At 46.9% G+C, this 17,941-nt stretch overlaps 1 protein-coding gene across 1 annotated transcript in view; it reads right to left on the reverse strand.

The window, feature by feature from the left end:
• Positions 1 to 1,355: 1,355 nt before the first annotated feature.
• The window catches only part of LOC128274249 (histone acetyltransferase KAT7), a 63,909-nt gene continuing 47,323 nt past the window's right edge, over positions 1,356 to 17,941 (reverse strand). Inside the window, exons 6-8 of the mRNA XM_053012376.1 lie at positions 9,912 to 10,069; positions 8,361 to 8,456; positions 1,356 to 1,475 (exon numbers count right to left, since the gene is read on the reverse strand). Coding sequence (XP_052868336.1) covers positions 1,356 to 1,475; positions 8,361 to 8,456; positions 9,912 to 10,069 — 374 coding nt within the window. The remainder of the gene's footprint in view (positions 1,476 to 8,360; positions 8,457 to 9,911; positions 10,070 to 17,941) is intronic.

The following is a 17,941-nucleotide window of genomic DNA, read 5'->3' on the forward strand; positions in this document are numbered from 1 at the left end:
GGACACCATTTCTGATAAATTTTTTTCACTTAGAAACTACAAACTGATCATTGAAACTGATTACTACTATTAAATGACTAGTACATAGTTTTGTGAAAAGCGTTTTATTGAAACGGATAAAATGAATACAATAATGCGGTTCGCATTTGCCGAGTCGTTGAGCACGAGAAGGGTCATCGAATAGCGTTGACGGTGATAACAAAGCATAAAATTCCATTTAAATGCACAACACATCGTTGGAGCGTCTGTTGAGTCAATGTTTAACCGAGAGGAGATGAGATCTTTTAAAATTGTCGTAACTATGTTGGGTTTTTGTTCCAGCTAGGGCCTGAGATAAATCTCACAAACTGCAGTATAAGTTGAAAAGGCTAAGAAGCAGGGACGCAGGGCGATTGTGCGCTAAACTAGTTTTAAGGTTGAGCATTGGGCAAACGTCTTTGCGGAATTTTAACATACACGAATTGACATGAGACCACCGTTGACCGCGAATGCCCTTTCATGTGGGACTCCTGGTTTCCCTGGCCCTGATCGAATTTGTGCTAATCGTTTTCAAGTAGAATGTTGTAAAGGACTTACGGCGAAGCCATCAAACTCACCTATCTATAAGAAAATCATGAGGCATGATGCTCATGATGGGTACTAATACTAAATTCCGATCTGGTAGGTCCTAAATCGTAATACATCTTTTAATTGTTCTTAAAAACACGTTTTTTCTGAACGTTTGTGAAACTGCAATTTGCAGATTGCTACAGGCTTTCGATTACTGAGTATTTGTTTATACTATTTGGTTTTTCTTTTTACATTTACACTTATATTGTGATATTTACAGATCTAGAAACGATTAACACTAAATGTTTTATGTCTCTTCTGGATCACGCTATGCTATTGTGAAATTTTCTACTCGCACCGATCCGGAGCACAGCGAGAAGTTGCATCGAAGATAAATAACAGCGTTTACTATTAAGCTACTACACTACACGCTACCGAGGTTTAAAAGTACTGATTGTTGCTACAGAACGAACTGAGACGGCTGTTTATTTGTAACAAAGTCTTTACGCGAAGAAAGAATAAACTTACTCCCTGTACACACTAATCCTACGTGCCCATGGGCAAGCAAACTATTTGCATTTAATGAGTTACTGCTGGGTGAGTAAAATTTACGCTCAAACTTGACGTCCAAGTAGACTTCTTCCTGTACATATCCTGATCCGTAAGCCCACGACGCCAAGAACGGCCATTTACAGAACGCTCCGGAAACTGTTCTTCGTTAAGCAGTGGTTCGTCCCGAACGACGACGGATGGTGGTGACCAACGTTGTTGTAATGATTGTGAACGTTGTTCATGTGTGGTTGACGCTAGGAAGATGGCGTGGAAGGAGCCGGGGCCACAAACGGTGTCCACTTCAGGCAGGACTGATCGATCTTGGGCATGTTACCGCGGCGCTTCACCCGCTCCTCATATTCCTCTAAAACATCCTGTGCAAAAAAAAACGGGAAACATTTTTTTGGGCATAAGAACGGGCGTGGAAAGTTTGGAGCTTCCAGCTAATAATGCTACTACATTCGGGGGGGCACGTTCCGTCAGGAATGGCATAATCAATTTAATGTGCAATAAAAAGCATAAAATAAATAAAATTGAATTACATCGCAACTCGAGCACAACAACTTGCGTGGTCGTCGTGTGTGCAGCGCGTGTTTGGAGTAATGTGCCAACACTGGAATGATTGAACCGACCGAGACCGAGCAGCGAGAGAGAGCAGCAGTTATCAAATTTTTATGACTCGTTAACAGACACTTTCGCGTTGCCAGCAGATAAAATTACCCCAAAACTAGGCATTACTGTACACAGTTGGCAATACAAACTGAAACAACTTAGCTTAATAACAGAGCCGTGCCGTGGTGGACACAACCTGCCGAGTGTTGCCTGCAGGTTGCAGGGAGAAAATGCACCTTACGCTGTGTTGAATCGATGCGAAGCTGATAATGGGGAAAATTATTTTTTTATTTTTCATTAAGCTTCATTGGGATCGATATGCTGAAAACACACACACGAGCGCGCGCCGACGTTGCGTGAAAGGTTCGTGAAATTAATCTCCCGAGTGTGCGGTTTTATTTGATGTTGATGTTGCCTTGCGCCCAAATATTCGGCCATAAATTGCGTTTTTATCGATCACCGAACCGGCAAAAAAAAGCCTCCCGAGACCCCAAAAAGGGACAAAGCGACGCTCGGATATGGATATGCTAGGCAGTGAAGGTGCAAATGGCTCAATTTACGATCAACCCCCCAGGAGCAATCTATCCTGCAGCAGGGCCCAGGATTGACCCCCCCGATGATGATTTGGTCGCTGCCGGGTACGTGAAAGTGAAATGATTATAGCATTAACGGACAGGGCCAGCGTGCGTGTGTTTAAAAGCGGATGAGCGCTGCGAGTTCAAGACTCGCATCGATCCGGGCTTCGGACGGACGAGAAGAATCGTGCTGTAATTGGCGTCCGGTACGGTGATCTGCGGTTGCGGATGTGCATCAGCTGCACGACGACGACGGTGGGCAGCTCCATTTAAATGGCAGTTGAATAATGCAGCAACACTGATGCACTGCTCCTCGTGGCCAAATCGTGGCCGAGAACATGACTCAACGTCGCTTATCTATACTGCACCGTAATTGCAAAGCTTCGGGTGCTACAGCTGCTGCTGCTCCTGCTACGCGCCAGGTTCTTACGCAGCCAGTAAGTGGCCATTAAAACGCGCAATGCCCCGCTTTTTTGCCCTCCTCCGTTTTTGATGATCGATTTCGTTTGTGGATGTGGAAACCATCAAGAAGCTCAAGACATGATCGATACCGATGTTTCGGGTGCAGCCGAACGCCGCCGAAATTTGATTACTCCAACCGGTGAACGGTGAACGAATTGAGGGAAAATGTAAACGACGTGGACAAATTAGCAGATCGTTCGCATGGTGTTGGTAGACCTGGGTGAGTGTAGGTTTTGGTGTCGAACTTCAAGCTGACCTCGGCGCATTCACAAAGTATAGGGACCATTGACGGTACGATAGTAGTCTTAGGATAAAAAGACGTTCGAGAAACTATTCGTAAAGGTCTTTGAATTGTGTGAAAAGTTGGTTAATTGTCAACATACACGGACCCTGAAGATCAACCTGTTGCAGTTCAACGCTTTTTATCCATTTAAAATTTTATCGACGAAAGGGCGATCGTGGGGCACAGATCCAACAGAGTCAACATAAACATAATCATAATAGGATGTTTATAGGACTTTGATCTTTGACAGTAGAAACTTCTGGGAGGTTAGATATCCTGTTCGTACAAGTTTTCGTACAGCTCTCAGTCCAATGCTTTGATTGTATCTTGAAACAGCTTTGCTTTGTGTCCAGGCGCATTATCATGGAGCCAAGATACTGTACCCTGTCTTCTGGCTCATTCTGCTCGTTTTTCAATCGATCTGGTTTTGCAGTCGAAGTTGATAGTTTTCAAAGACTGACACATGATTTTTTTGCCTTAGAATTCTTAACATGAATCCACTTTCCATCCCGAATCACGACCTGATGGTGAAATGACTACCTTTTTACCTGGCGAGCAGAATTTCAGATTTGGTTTTGTAGGGTTACCTGCTGTCTGCCGTTCAGTTCATTGTCCAATCTTCTGGATCTTGTTGTTGCGTTTACGTGGCATTCTCGTCCAAAATTTCTAGTAGTTCAGCGTCCTGGACCTTTTTTGGAGTCCTCCGACGTTCTTTGATTGTGAACTCAAAATCGTTATGATTAAATTGTTTAAACCACTCAAAGGACTGCGATCTTCCAAGAGCATGATCACTGCAAGCTTCTGCAAGAATATGATGCGATTCTGTAGCAGTTTTCTTCAGCAAGTAGCAGGAAAGAAATGATCAATGCAAATCGTTATTTGCAGGCAAAAAAGTGAACATGTTGAAATTCCCTCAAACGTAAGTTGCCGACTAAAACAGGTTTCGTTTTAAGTTGAAATCCTTTGCAAGATGTCAAAACAAGGTAATGTTGCCAAAAAAGCATAACTAGGATGACCAAATAGACAGCTAGAGCGAACGTTTACACAATCTGTTTTCATAGGTCTAGACCAGGTATTAACCAACTAATGCAGTTTTTGTATCTTTTGGAACAGACAGAGTCATTTCAACTTAAGCTTGATGCAGCTTGATCAGGGATTGGCCTGCCGTCTTTCGCATAGGAACCGGTACAAATCGGTACTAAGTAGACGGATGATCTACGGACGATCTACACAACCTACTACCGCATTGGGCAAAATTGGGCCATTTCTCTCAGTGCCCATATTTTGTACCTTCAAGTATTCACCAGACCACAATAGACACAGAAGAAGAGCACCTGCATTGACATCTTCCTAGTTGGCATCGTTTCAACGACCGATCCTTGCTTGGCCATAGACCGGTATCGGTCTCGCTTTTTTCACTTCGCTGCTCTCGCGCCACTAATTGTTTGCCACTTGGGTTTCGGTCGGGACTAGTGCCCGGAAACAACCGGAACGGATTGCGCAAGCGCGCTGATCGGCGCGCAGCAGCTCACTTATCAGCGCACCACACACACTTTGCACTTTGCAACGCGCCAGTAACTTGGTTCCCGACCTAACCACCAGTCAACGGCCGTGTCCGGTACACGCGGCGGCCCAGGCATTCGACTGGCCACCGGAGCCAGTTCCTCTGCGAGAGACGTCTGCGCTTTTAGTTTTTGCAAACCGGCAAAATCCAGGAAACGTCCGTCAAAAGAGCAATTACACGCTAATTAGCGAGATACGTTCCAAAAGTCGTCCGGCGGCGGAGCAGCAGCACGGAGCATTTTGCGAGCTGGCCAGCCGACGGAGAGGGCTCATCTGCCCTGGTTTGGGGGGCCTGGTCTGCGACGTCACCGTGAGTCTTCGCTCTAGCGGCGACCATCGGAACTACACGAAGCGAGCCCCCGGAGAAACCGGTAGTCCGAACCGATGGCCTGGTGGCGACGGCGGCCTAATAGAGTGGATGTGCGTGACAGTGCCACAACGCTGCCAGCTGACCGTTGTTGGGGCCCGGATCGTTTCATCAAACTGTCAAATTTGTTGAAGCGTACCAATCAGGTACCGTTAGTGAGTTGAGTTGTTTCGGCGTAAAGTAGGACCGCCTTTCGCCCGGCCTCCGACAGATATCTCGGACAGATCACCACTCAACGCAATCGATCCCATCGATCGGCTGCTACCGCAGACGGGCATTAATATTAATTCCGGCTTAAGGGACTCCAGCACGTTCCTTGGAGGTACAATAAAAATCACCAAAATGCGTTACACATACTCCTAATTAAGCGCGCCGAAGGAAATCCGTAATGCCACGGTAACGAGGTTGTTTAAGCGTGTTTAGCGCAGCCTTCCGGGCAGCGCCCGGTGCAGCCGTCGGCGCATCGGACCGCTATTACTAATTAAGTTATTACTCATTTACATTTTGAGTGGTATTTTTTGCTAATAGCTATTCGTTATGACGTTAGTGGTGCGCTCTGCAATTTTTGCCCAACGGGGAATACTCCAAAACAGCCGAGAGTGTACAGGGATTAAAGATAAGCGCACGGCTGATGGCCACGCTCCGCCGTGCGCGCGCGCCAAGACCTGCAGCAGCAGCTGGTCCGCGCTGCAGCGAACGATTATACGTTTTGAGGACGATTAACTTCGCTCTGACAGATAAATGAAATTCGTGTGTCCTTCTGCTTCTCAGTCTCAGTTCTCAACGACGACGACGACAGGTGTTTTCGTTACGTTCCTTCGCCGGCCGATGGAGGCAGCGTCAATATTTTTATTGGCGAGACCGAAATCAATTTTCAAATACATTCTGGAGGCTTTTAATTGAAATCCTAGCAAAGGACCCGAAAGTCTGGTGAAGCTTAAGAGAGAGAGAGAACGGGCGATAGAACGGACACACGGGGTGAAAACCAATTAGCTTCTCCTTTTTTATCTCCTCTCGGCGGCGACGGTTGTAAAACCGCCTTCCAGCGTCGTCCAGCCTTTGCGTGTCCGGAGCTTTAGTTCGCCAGGAGGGACGGGAATAAAGATGGCGTCACGAATCCCAACCGACCGACCGAACGCCGACAGAAGACAGAAGGATGAATTATGCAGCTCATCATCACGGAGGATCCGATGCGATCGGTACACGATCTCTCTGTACGGCCTATCGGAAATCGTTTGCATTATAATTGCGTTTCAATTATCTGCAACTGCAGCTCTCTAACCACACTCTCTAAGCCCAGTTCGTTAACACATTCGAACGCCTCTTCCTGGATGGGCCTGGAAAGGTGTTAAGCTCTGCTCGAGTGGTTCCCCGGGTGTTCCGAAGATTCCGAAACAACAGAACCCCAACTAACGACCGCCACTTTTGGAAGCGTTTGCGTTGTTTATATTTCAAATGCTGATACGCATCTGTACCGAGGCCCGAGGCTGAACATAATGATTTTATGGGTGATCGAGGGGCTGCTGGTGGCTGACGCCGGTTCAAAATCGGCTCCACCCCTGTGGTCGGATTCATTAGAAAATAAAAGTAATCGCACTTTCGCATTTTTGGTCCGGGCCGAAGACCGGCTCCAAGATATCCTGTCGGCTGCACCAGCTGCGAATATCATTAATGTCAATTTATTTGCAATCAGTTGGAGCGTGCTTGGAAGGCGCGCGCGCGCATCTTGGAGTCAGGAGTCTCTCTCTCTCTCGAGTCCGTTCGGTTGCATCTGGCAGCCAGGATCCCGTCGATCCGGACCTCAGAAAGAGGCCTGCGGACGCCGCGAATAAGATTAGTAAAAAAGGTGAAGCATTGTTGTGTATAAATTAGACAATCGCGCGCGGGACGGTGCTATCGATATTAACACGCCATATGCCCGGGGCGGACCGTCGATCGAGGCAAGGTGCGCCCAGCCCGAGGCGAGCAGCTCGAGGCTCAGCTCATTAACGCCATTAACATTATAAATTGGATTTACTCAATCAAGCCAACCGTCTGCTGCTGATCGCGAACGGATGGGGCACGTCGATGGGCAACAGGACACTCGATACTTTGTTGTTTGAGAGTTGATGATCAATTTATTCGTTGGTGTATCGGTTTGCCGATAACGTAAACAACTACTCAACGGGTAAATTGGGCCTGAATTGAGACATTTAACAACCGTTTTATGGCCCGATGCAATGAACGACTCAGGGCCAACAGATGGACCAACATGGAAGAAATTGCAACCAATCGAAAGTCGTATTTTTTTACGATTGAAAAACCTAAAACACACGCATTGGTACTATGCTTGAGCTGCACAAAACAATTTATCGTCGAATGAAGAAACCACATAAAACACTACAATTATGACAAACCACCCGGAAGACAGGTTGTGGCTTGTGTTTTTGGAACGAGCCGACAATGTAATCATCTCCCAAAAACACATTCACAAAAACCTAATTTAGCTCTATTTCGAATGCTACAAATTGAGGCGTATGCGACGATGTCGCTCGCTGTTGCTTAGATATAATTGTGAGCCATAACAATAAAGTTTGATGTGCACTAATGACACCCTTCCAGAGGGTTCTCGCATATTTCTATACTCGAAGTTCATCGATACACGAATTAATTGTAGCATCTCAAACCTGGAGGCCCACGGGACGAATGTAATCGCAAGCATCTCAGACGAACGGCTTAGAGCATATCTGCGATGCCCATTGATCGATTAGAAAACTGCTTCACCAGACAACGGCCGAGTCGCAACACACTGCTCATAACGAACAAATTAATTTACTGTTCACATTTGGCGTTTGTCTAATCGGGCTGATCTATCTGACACACTGCGATCAAGAGCAAACAAAACGAACACTTTAAAACCATCAAGAAGGCAAAATGAATGTAATATCGGCGTTAAATGCTACCTTCACCCCTCACTGTGTGGTGGCAGAATTCGGAAATCGCACAAATTATCCGTGCCATTCGGGAATGGCAGGACCCCCCCACGTACAGCTAACAACGTTAATGAGCCATTTCCAAATTGGACAGAATGCAGACATGGCCGGTGGGCCGGTGGGATGCGCTCGTGCGCTCGAGAGCCTCGAAAGCAAAGAACTTCAACGCACGGACAGGAAGAAAGACCCGCTTTGGGCGCGCTCCTTAAACATCATCCGGGTGCGGGTACACCTTCCGTCAACGAAACGGGCCTCAAAATTGGCCGCCAAATCCTTCACGGTGCCCCGGTCAAACTCGGCCACGTACGCAAACTACTGGCAAGTCCAAACGTATCATTGGCTAAGGAACGGGGGAATAACTTCAAAAATAAACTACTTTATTTAAATTATTCCTCCGGTACCGGATGAAATCGAGTATTACTCACCTGCTTCTTCAGGATGATGTGCTTGCCCTTCCAATACTTCATCATGCCGAGGGCCTGCAGAGTGCTGACGATATCGTACGAATTGATGGCCATTTCCTGAAATCATAAAACGGCGCACCCGGTGCACCATTAGGAAGCGTTTAGGTTGTGGGTCCAACTACTCTAGCGATCGTTACGCTCTTTCAACGATAGGAAATTGTCTGCAAGCAATGGAGGTTATCCATCTTCTCGGGGCTGCTCGGAAGGCCCCACGAGAAAAGCGCGGCTCTTGACCCAGCGCTCCGATAGGAGTATTAATATTTACGACCTATTTAGGTGAGCATTAAACGGACGACAACAACGGTTCGGAGATCGCGACCGGTGTCTTTACTGCGGACGTACTGCATGAAAGCTGCAGCCTTGTGGTCACTTGTGGTTAAGCGTCGCCTTTTTAAACTGTGTACATTGAACGTATTATGCCCTAAATTATGTTTGGACAGCCCAACTGTCACACAACGGCAATTGGTTTGGTAGAGCTCCCGTTTCCGTCACTTTGCTTAACTTTAACGCGTGTACATCAAACATTCACCACGTAAGTTCGTGGTCATGTAATGTTAAAATATATTCGTTGTACTCTCCTATAGAAGGTTAAAGTGACTATCATTACATAAGCACTTTCTGTCTGTTCAACTTCTGCATTCCTAACAATCTGCCCAATTCTCTGATTAAAGATGCAATATTATATTGATTTTCTTTTCATTTGTTCACAGTTTAAGATCACATTAATCACAAACAACTGGGACGCAGTGAAATGATGCATCGCAGCACATTCTTCCACTTGCAGGTGCATCACGATCTGAAGAAGCCCTCAAGGCAGCTCTGCAGCAAGTGGCTTCCAGCCACTAACCACGCGAAACCGAAATCTACCATCTAACCTGTCACTCACCGGTAATAAAGTGGAAATGAAATAACATTCGAGGTGTGAAACCGCGTTTATCACGGATACACGGTTCTTCGCACGGAAAACGCACGGAAGAAACTGGTTCATCAGTCGTCGCACCGCGGCCACACCAACTAACCAGCCAGCTGCCTGCCGATCGAGAGTTTCAAATTACGAACTACTGCACTCTCGCTCGCCGTCTTGGACTGCATCGTTTCGGAGTCGTAGTAAGTGACCCGTTTTGGCGGTAAATTGGAACACGATTAGCATAATTTCACTGCAAACCTTGTTTGATTTTATCGGCCGAGGGCTGGGTCTCGGGTCCGGTGCCCGGCGGAGCGAAAAGTGCCAAAAGTGACCTAATATGTTCGGCCCCCGGGGCGTGTGGTTTGATCGATGGGTTCGATACGCGTTTTAATTTACGGCGTACATTATGATGACAACGAGAAGCTAATTTGTCAAACGCGGCCCTTGAGTGCTGGTGCAAATCCGGCGCAAATTGAATGCTGCTCCGGCGAGGCCTCTTCCAAATAATGGCAAGATGTGTAATGATGATACACTTAAAGAGATCATAAACCTAATTGCTACTTTTTGCTTAAAGCGATTGGGCTTTTCGTTCGTACGGAACATACCTGTGAGATATCCTTTATGCTGAGCGTGGTACCAGGCCGAGAGCACAGGTATGCCAAGAGGACGTCTTTCCAGTACGATCGGTACGATATCAACCCCAGGTCAGACAGTGGCTTTTCGGGCGAACCAATCTTTCCTTCGACTCGCGTCAGAAGGTAACCTGTAAATAAAGAAAGAGAATGTTGTAAATTTGTTTTTCTTTCGATAACTTTTTCCACTGGAAGCATTCTTTATTCTGTTTAATGCTTTATGCTGTGATTATGCTGTTTATGCTTCATAAAGCTTCATAATGTGAAAACCTGAAACTTTGAAAAATCGATGTAATTTTAATAAAACCCAACAACGGTAAGTCTTCGGAAGACATTCTCAAGGTATTTTAAATTTTAATTTGAAATTATTATTTAAGCACCAACTTAATGTTCGAAGGGTTCGAACTGACGTCTTAGAAATCGATTGATCGGTGCAGCGAGACAAATGAGTTATGGACGAGCCACAAATTGTAAGCCTTTTTATTTTTGAAGATAGGACTGGGCCGTAATTATAATAATTTGAAGTTGTTTATCATTCGACATGGGGGAAGTATTTAACAAGGTCTTGGCCTGCAAGGACATGAAACTCTCTCGCACACTAAGGCCGCTCGACGGTTTTATAGCGTGGTCTATCTAGAGTATTTGGATTCCGAAAATGTGGCGCGAAATATCGATTTTGGCACGTAGCGCCGTCCTGTTCAAACCAAATGTCGTCCAAGTTTTCAGCTTCAATTTCGCCGAAGAACCAATCACCCAACATTTCTCGGTAGCGTACACCTTTGACAACTCCTTTTTCATTTTCGAAGAAAAATGGGCCGATGATGCCCACAATCACCCTTTTGTGGGTGCATTGGCTTCTCTTGCACGACGTGTAAATGAGCTTTTCAAATTTCGTACAGTTTGAGTTGAATACACACCACTTTGGAAATGTGTTTTTTTATATTCCTCAATTTTGTACAAACGCTTAGCGTCCCATTTCGTAAACATGAAAGTTTTTACTAAATTTTAAAAAATTTCCATAATGAAGTTTCACGTTTAAAGAGTCAGGTAATCGAAAGTATAAAATCCACACACTTGATGTATCACGCTATAGTTGCTGGAACAGCAATTAACTTCCTCGTCCTTTTAGGACATACCAATGTGATTTGAAATTTACAAAATAAATTAGTAGGTGCCGCTTCAAACGCTGATTCCTCGGAATTTTCACAACATCCAACAGTTCCCGAGCATTTCGATGAATACACTGGATTATGCTTGAAAACCCCCAAGCTGGGTCCATTTTAGACATACTGCAGGAACCGCTACACTACTTTTCTGTCCACCCTAAGCCTGAAGCTATCGCAAATCGCGAGGTTTATGGTTGACAGAACTTTTGGAAAAATTAAAATAATTTATATCGCGAAGTCAAAATTCCAGGCCAACTTCCAGCGCTAAACGTGCCGGCACGACTTCCTGTCTCGCCAACGCGCCGAATTATTTTGCCGATTTTCTAAGTCACCCAGCAATGGGAAAAAATGCGTGTAGCCCTACTGATAGCCTCCGATTCGACAACGCAACAAACCCCTCGCGCCCCCTCTTCAAATGTCATCCAACATACACGAAAAACTGTTGTTTCGTGTGCATTTAATTTCTTAAACACGGTTTTGACCCACCACCGCCGCCACCGACATCGGATCGGGCGATCGGATGTCTCGGGTGCAGAACATTGCGTGACATCCCCGCGAGCAATCCTCGAATGTTTCGACTTTGTCGTTACATTTATTCCATTTCCTATGCCCCCGCCGTTCATGGCTTTCGTCATCCGTTTGGCTCCGTCTCGTTCGCTGCCCTTTTTCGCGTCTTCCGCATTAACATTAGCATGTATTTGAGGTGCGCCTTCAATTTAAAACCAGAAGCAGCAACACGACAGGACCAGGGCGATTGAACAGCGTTTGGGATTATGTGGCCGGACTAATAACAGCCAGCAGGTGATGCGCCAGATAGCTGGCAAAACTGTGAACATATGCCGCAGGGTTTATTGGTCAGCTTGCTGTCGCTTAAAGTTGAAGAAATACGAGTTTCTTGTGGGTTTTGTAGGGCCAGGTCGGTAGGGTCATGACTTGCGGGCAGCACTGGCGCGACCGTGTTTTAAGATACAACACCGTTTCCCGATAGCTGGCGTGACAAATATAACCGAAGTAAGAAATGAACACTGAAATTTGGGTCATTCAGTGCAAAAAATTACGATAATTCGCATCCGGCTTACCGGCTTACCGGCTTACTGGTGGCGTAGGTCGACATTAAAACTTAAAACGCGGTGCAAGATGTTTAGGAGAGTTGCATTTTGTTTCGCTCAAAGATGTAAACATGTTTTTTTGGGTAGGAAGAGGCCAACGAACTTGCGGAGTCGCGAGACAGTTCGAGTAGCAAATTAGAATAAGGGAAACGAGGCAAGAATTAGAATCAGGCATCAGACATCAACCAAGGAAAAGCTTCGAGCAAATCTGAGGATGGATATTGGCAAAAGCTTTCGTGCTTTGGATCGCAAGTCCTGACAATTTAAAGATGAAGTTGGAAGACCACATTTTTGAAGGAATTGAACCGAGAACAATAATCTCCAACAGACTTTTGAATCGCTGTTGAGTCGCCGAAACGGGCGTATTGAATTAACCGGTGACTAAGCCCAGAAGACTTTGAGCCAAGGCAAAAAAATTAGATTTGCAGCATATTGTTTCGTTTATGACTTATTGCTTCTTCCATGTGGTAATGTTGTTAGTCCAAGACATTGATCGAAAGATCGTTTATTAGAATTCAGAAAAAAGATAATTTAGAAAAAAGGATAAACGCGCTAAAATCGTAAAAAGTTCATGAGTTTGTGTAATAAATCTTTTCCACTACAGTTTAAGATAAGAAATACCTCCTCAAACGCATACGTAATAGCCTTACACCGAGTAAATAGAGGCTCCAAACCAGCGAGATGCAATTTTCACCGGGGTCTCACAGTGCCTCACGCCGCGTACCCCTCGGGGTGGCTTGCTTGTCCGCCGCACTCTCCGAATGCCGAATTTTCCACAAAACTCCATAAAATAAAGCGCACCGCGTTTGTGTGCGGGCTGAAAAACTTATTGCCGGGACCACCATCGTGCGGGTCGCGGGACGGAAAATGCTGGCAGATTTTATATACACCCAACTCGCCAAACCAATACCGGGGGGGCCGGGATACAAACATTCCAGAACAGACTCCACAAAAGGGTCCACCAAAAAGGGAGCACCATCATCAGCATCAGCCTCAGCATCATGGTCGTCGTCCGCCGGAACATCGAACCCGCACGGCCCAACGTCCTTGCACCAAAAAGGAGAGTGACTCACGCGAGTGAGGCCCTTCACACGTTCGATTTCCCGTTTTCCCGAACCCGCCGCGGGCGTATGTAAATTGGTGCCGAAAGTTGTGCGGAGGCCGTTGTGACAAAAAAGCACGGCCAGAGCACCAACCGGAAGCATAAAAAGCAGCTGCCCAGAAAAAAAAATAAACGACTCAAAAGACAGAGCCTGCCGAGACCCGAAAAAAGAGAGGAGAAAGGGATAAAGAGAGAGAGAAATAGAGAGATAGAGAGAGGTGAAAGTTCATTATTTCCGGCTGCCAAATTGTTGGGACAACGGTTTTGTGGGCTCCGCTAACGAGAGACAGGAAACGTCGTGACGAACCTACCTCACACCAACCGGCTGTGAGCGCGCCCTCGATTGTGTGTGTGTGTGTAGGGAAAAGGAACATAATATGCCACGCGCATGTATGTGCTTCCGAGGAGAACTGAGACACTCCGGAAAGGGCTCCGTGGCGGAGTTTATCGACCACATACATACCCGCGCTTCCGCTATCGTACTCTTTCACTCACTGTTCACTTTCTTGTTAGGCTCCCGGTTTTTTTATCGAGAGGACCTTCACCGTCTGTTAGGGGAGGTCTTCGGTACACACACCACCGGAGCTGCACCGGCGATGTTTTGCTGGCCATTTTCCCCTTTTTCCGGGCTGCAATAAACAATCCAGACAAAACTCGGACTTGGCGTACACCAATACAGTGTTGGCTCGGGCTCGTGGGCTTTCGATGGGCGGACGAGCAGACGGTGCATCCCGGCAACGGGGGACGAAAAACCCCCCCAGGAATCCCAGCAAGGCTAACGACGCGTCATTTGGAAACCCGACTGCGGTTGTGTTGGTTCTTCTTCTTCCCCGTCCGGCGTCGGCACAGTAAACGACGCAATACATTCCCGGGGCCGTAAAGAGTATAGTAAACGTGTCCTTTAATGGCGTGAACAGGAACAGGCGAGTGAGAGAGCGCGAGAGAACCGGAGTGCCCTGCGTATAGTACAACACACGCAGGCAGACCAGACCGACGGCCTCCAATACTACGCCTACAACACAGACACACCGAGAAAATGGAAAGTGAGGTTGGGAAAACCGATAAGCGCCAGTCAGCCCACCACCAGCCCACCAGCCGATAGTGAGAGGGAAGTCAGGCTAGACTCAGGATCATTTCGGTGTGGGGAGGGTGTGGCACGGTGTCCCCGGTGCCTAGGAGTCGCCGACGGGGCGCGACGGGTACTCTAGGGCGCCACACCAAAGCTGCGCACTGTTGGCGTAGGTTCGGGTCGGGACCGTCTGCCACAGAAGCCTCCACACCGGGGGGGACACCGGAGCATGGGCAGCGACAACCGCCGCTCGCTTTTCCGTGACGTGAGACGACGGTAAAGTTGGTCGTGCTCTCTCTGTCGCACTCTTTAACCCGGGACGGGCTTTCCCATGCACATTCTGGATGAGTTCGAAATCGAATGTTTCGCTTTCGCTGGGCCGCCGCCGATGGATGACTCGCTTCGCTGGCCGTAGGTTTTGATTTGCGAGGTTGAAAATTAAAATTACAAAATTAATGTACTCCGATGATCACTGGTTTGTTATTCCATTGCTTTAGTAAAATGATAACCGAGCGATAGCGATGGTGAAAACATGGCCGGAATTGGGCGATATCTTGTTCGTGGATTGTCCAACCAATACTAAAACAGCAATTATTGTTTCTGGAATATCAACGTTCTGAAAAAGGGAAAAATAATTGAAGATTCGATAACCTTGCGGAATCAGGTCTTCTGATTTGAAGGTAACATTTAACTAACATCGATCTTGAAATATCAAAATTGGATTCCGTAGTTGTTAACTTTTATGGAGAACCAAAAAAATCAATCAAGGGTTCATTTGATCTGGGTTGGTATCGATCAAACGATCAAAAGATCTAGCGTTATCCTGGCGCTGTTTCATGTCGAATCGCGCGTCTAAACGTAGCATACACGTTGGTCCTTGTTTTGTTCTTCAAAGAGGACGATCAGATAGAAAATGTCATCAGATTTGATTCTGAGGAATTACGACATCGAGTGTAAGCAAATAAATCGGCCTCCAGGACCTTTTTCCAATAGTAAACCACACATTTACATTGACACCATACTTGGAGGATATCCATCGGCATCCACTGCTCCTGAAACTTGTTATTGGGATCGAATCACACTCTCGGAAACTATTTGAAGTTCGACTCAGCATCGTTTTCTTACAGTTAAGAAATAGGCCAATAAAATAATTCTAGTTCGTCGGTTAATCGATATGCGATGCGATTACGAACATTGATTCCCTGAAACGTGTTGTTACTGATTCAGCAACGTTTAGCACTGTGGCAAGTATTCGTCGTAGAACTACCGCACTCATATTTTATCCACTGTAAATTGATAGGACTCACGAACTCGATAGCTGGTTGTCATTTTTCAGCAGAACCAAACGGCCGTCTTATCGCATCCGATGTCTCCTGCTAGGACTCGCTCATTGCTGCTTTGTTGCGGGCCTCGTGACCAACAATACTGACTCACTTGCCCGACTGTCAATCCGTAAAATTTTATGTGCAGTAGGTCTAATCGAGTACTTTTATCTGAATGCATGCAATGCTCGTCTCTTCAACATGTGATCGCATTGATGTCAATCAATCCTAACGTTTCGTTGAGACGGACTTAATAGCGTCTAGTAATTCGTGATCAATAAAACAAGATTCCTAAAATTCATGGATATTCTGAGCATAAGAGCTCTGTATACATTAAAATTGATATTAAATCAATGGACAATTGGTCAGATTTGAAAAAGAAAGATGTTTCAGAAGACCAACGTCGACCATCAATTTTGTTTGGTGCAACATGAATTGTTTAAGTTGGTGATCCTGTGGGGAAAAAAACCCTGTGAAACAACCATCCTTTGGACTGTGTGACGATCACCGTATGACGCCCAGGACCAATGTTAGCCGAACTTCCGGATTCATTGACAAATGGCAATGGCAAATGGCTTGTAGTTTACAAGCAATTCATGTGCATCTTGTTTCTATTTTGCCCTTTTTGTCGGGCATATCTTGGAATTCGGAAGAGGTAACATTAAACATACATTAAAACGTCCATTGGTCCGGCCGGCCGTCAAAACGTCCGACGATTCCGGTTCCGGTAATTGAGCGATAACGCCGTGGCTTGTCAACGTGTCGACCACCACCAGCTGACAGGTGAAAGTGACGGAAGATGCATTTCTCTCTCTCTCTCGGTCTGTTTTCTTTGCTTGTCCACTCGACGCACACAACTATTTCAAACATGCCACTCAATCCACCCGAAAAAAAACCGGTGGCCTGTGCGTGTGTGTGTGTGTGCTGTATTTATTTCATTTTTTCGCGTCGAAAACATAATTTTTAATTCGCTTTGCCCGTTCACGGCGCGCTCGGACCTCGGACTCATCAACTGCAACTTTGTTGCTGCCCTTAACCGGAACCTTAATTGCATTACACGCCCCGGTGCACGTGCCGTCGATCTATCTTTTTTGGCCAGCAGAGTTCCGCCCTGCGCCCTTCTGCGGAGTCTTTTGATGACGCACTGCCCTTTTCCGATCGGAGGTCGGAAATTCATCGGCTTTTTTGGTGTCGTGCGCGGTGCACTTTGGCCCCTGTGTGTGTTTTTTTCGGGATCTTAGCCACGGAAAGATAATTAAATTACAGTTTGCATGCTCCCATCTCGCGTCCCACTCACGCGCACTCCGCGGGCCTATTAACCGCTCCTTGGCGTCCGGCTCCGTTCGTCTCGGGGGATCATCCGACCGTAATTGAGTAATCAATTAGTGTGATTTCAATCATCCACCGTCTTCCATCCTCGGAGACCGGCGGCGGCGGCCCTGGGAGCTGGCTGGGTACATTTCACATTTGCATAACACGTCACTCTCGATGTGGACACAGCACAGTTCTCTTGGGAACTCTCGTCTCGGGTCTCGGGCTTCCCCCACCAGGGGGTGTAGGCCCCAGGGGAAGGGCAGAATAAAAAAAATGCCGCTAGCTCCAATTACGACCGACCACTTACCGTGAGTCTTCGTCGTCAGCAACTCGGCGACCAGCGCCACGCCATCATCAGCTGGTTCTGAGGTTCTGTGGTTGGTGGCAAATCCAACAGCTGGCTAGTTCCCAGCGGCTGGCCGGCTGAAAATCTCATAAGGACTGCCTAATAAAGTCTCACGAGAACTTCCGTGGCCAGCGCACCACATTAACGGCTCCCGTGGGGGGAGCTTCCGCCCGGGAGAGGAGTCGCCTCTCTTTGCAACGGAGGCGACGTCCGAAAAATTGATTCACATGCACTTCCGGACCCACGCCACTCGCTGAGGTTAACAACTTAACCTCACATTTACCTGGGCGATGCCTGGGAAATAGACATATTCGCTGAATTTATGAATACAATTTGCCTCCCCGTGCCGTGCCGTGCCGTGCCGTGCGCCGTGAGACGCCGGCCGACCGACCGACTGCCTTGCTCGGAATCGTTATTTTAATTCAACCGTCTTCCCGATTCCGCCCGTTCAGACGCAAGTGCACGTTCCGGCTTTGCGTGGCCGCACGCTTAGGCAGAACGGTTAATTTGAATATAACAAACTACGGGCCAGACATCTGCACCGATTAAGACGACGATTACCGCCCGCCAGCTGG

Source organism: Anopheles cruzii, chromosome 3 (genome assembly GCF_943734635.1).
Source record: "Anopheles cruzii chromosome 3, idAnoCruzAS_RS32_06, whole genome shotgun sequence".
In the NCBI taxonomy this organism is placed as follows: Eukaryota; Metazoa; Arthropoda; class Insecta; order Diptera; family Culicidae; genus Anopheles; species Anopheles cruzii.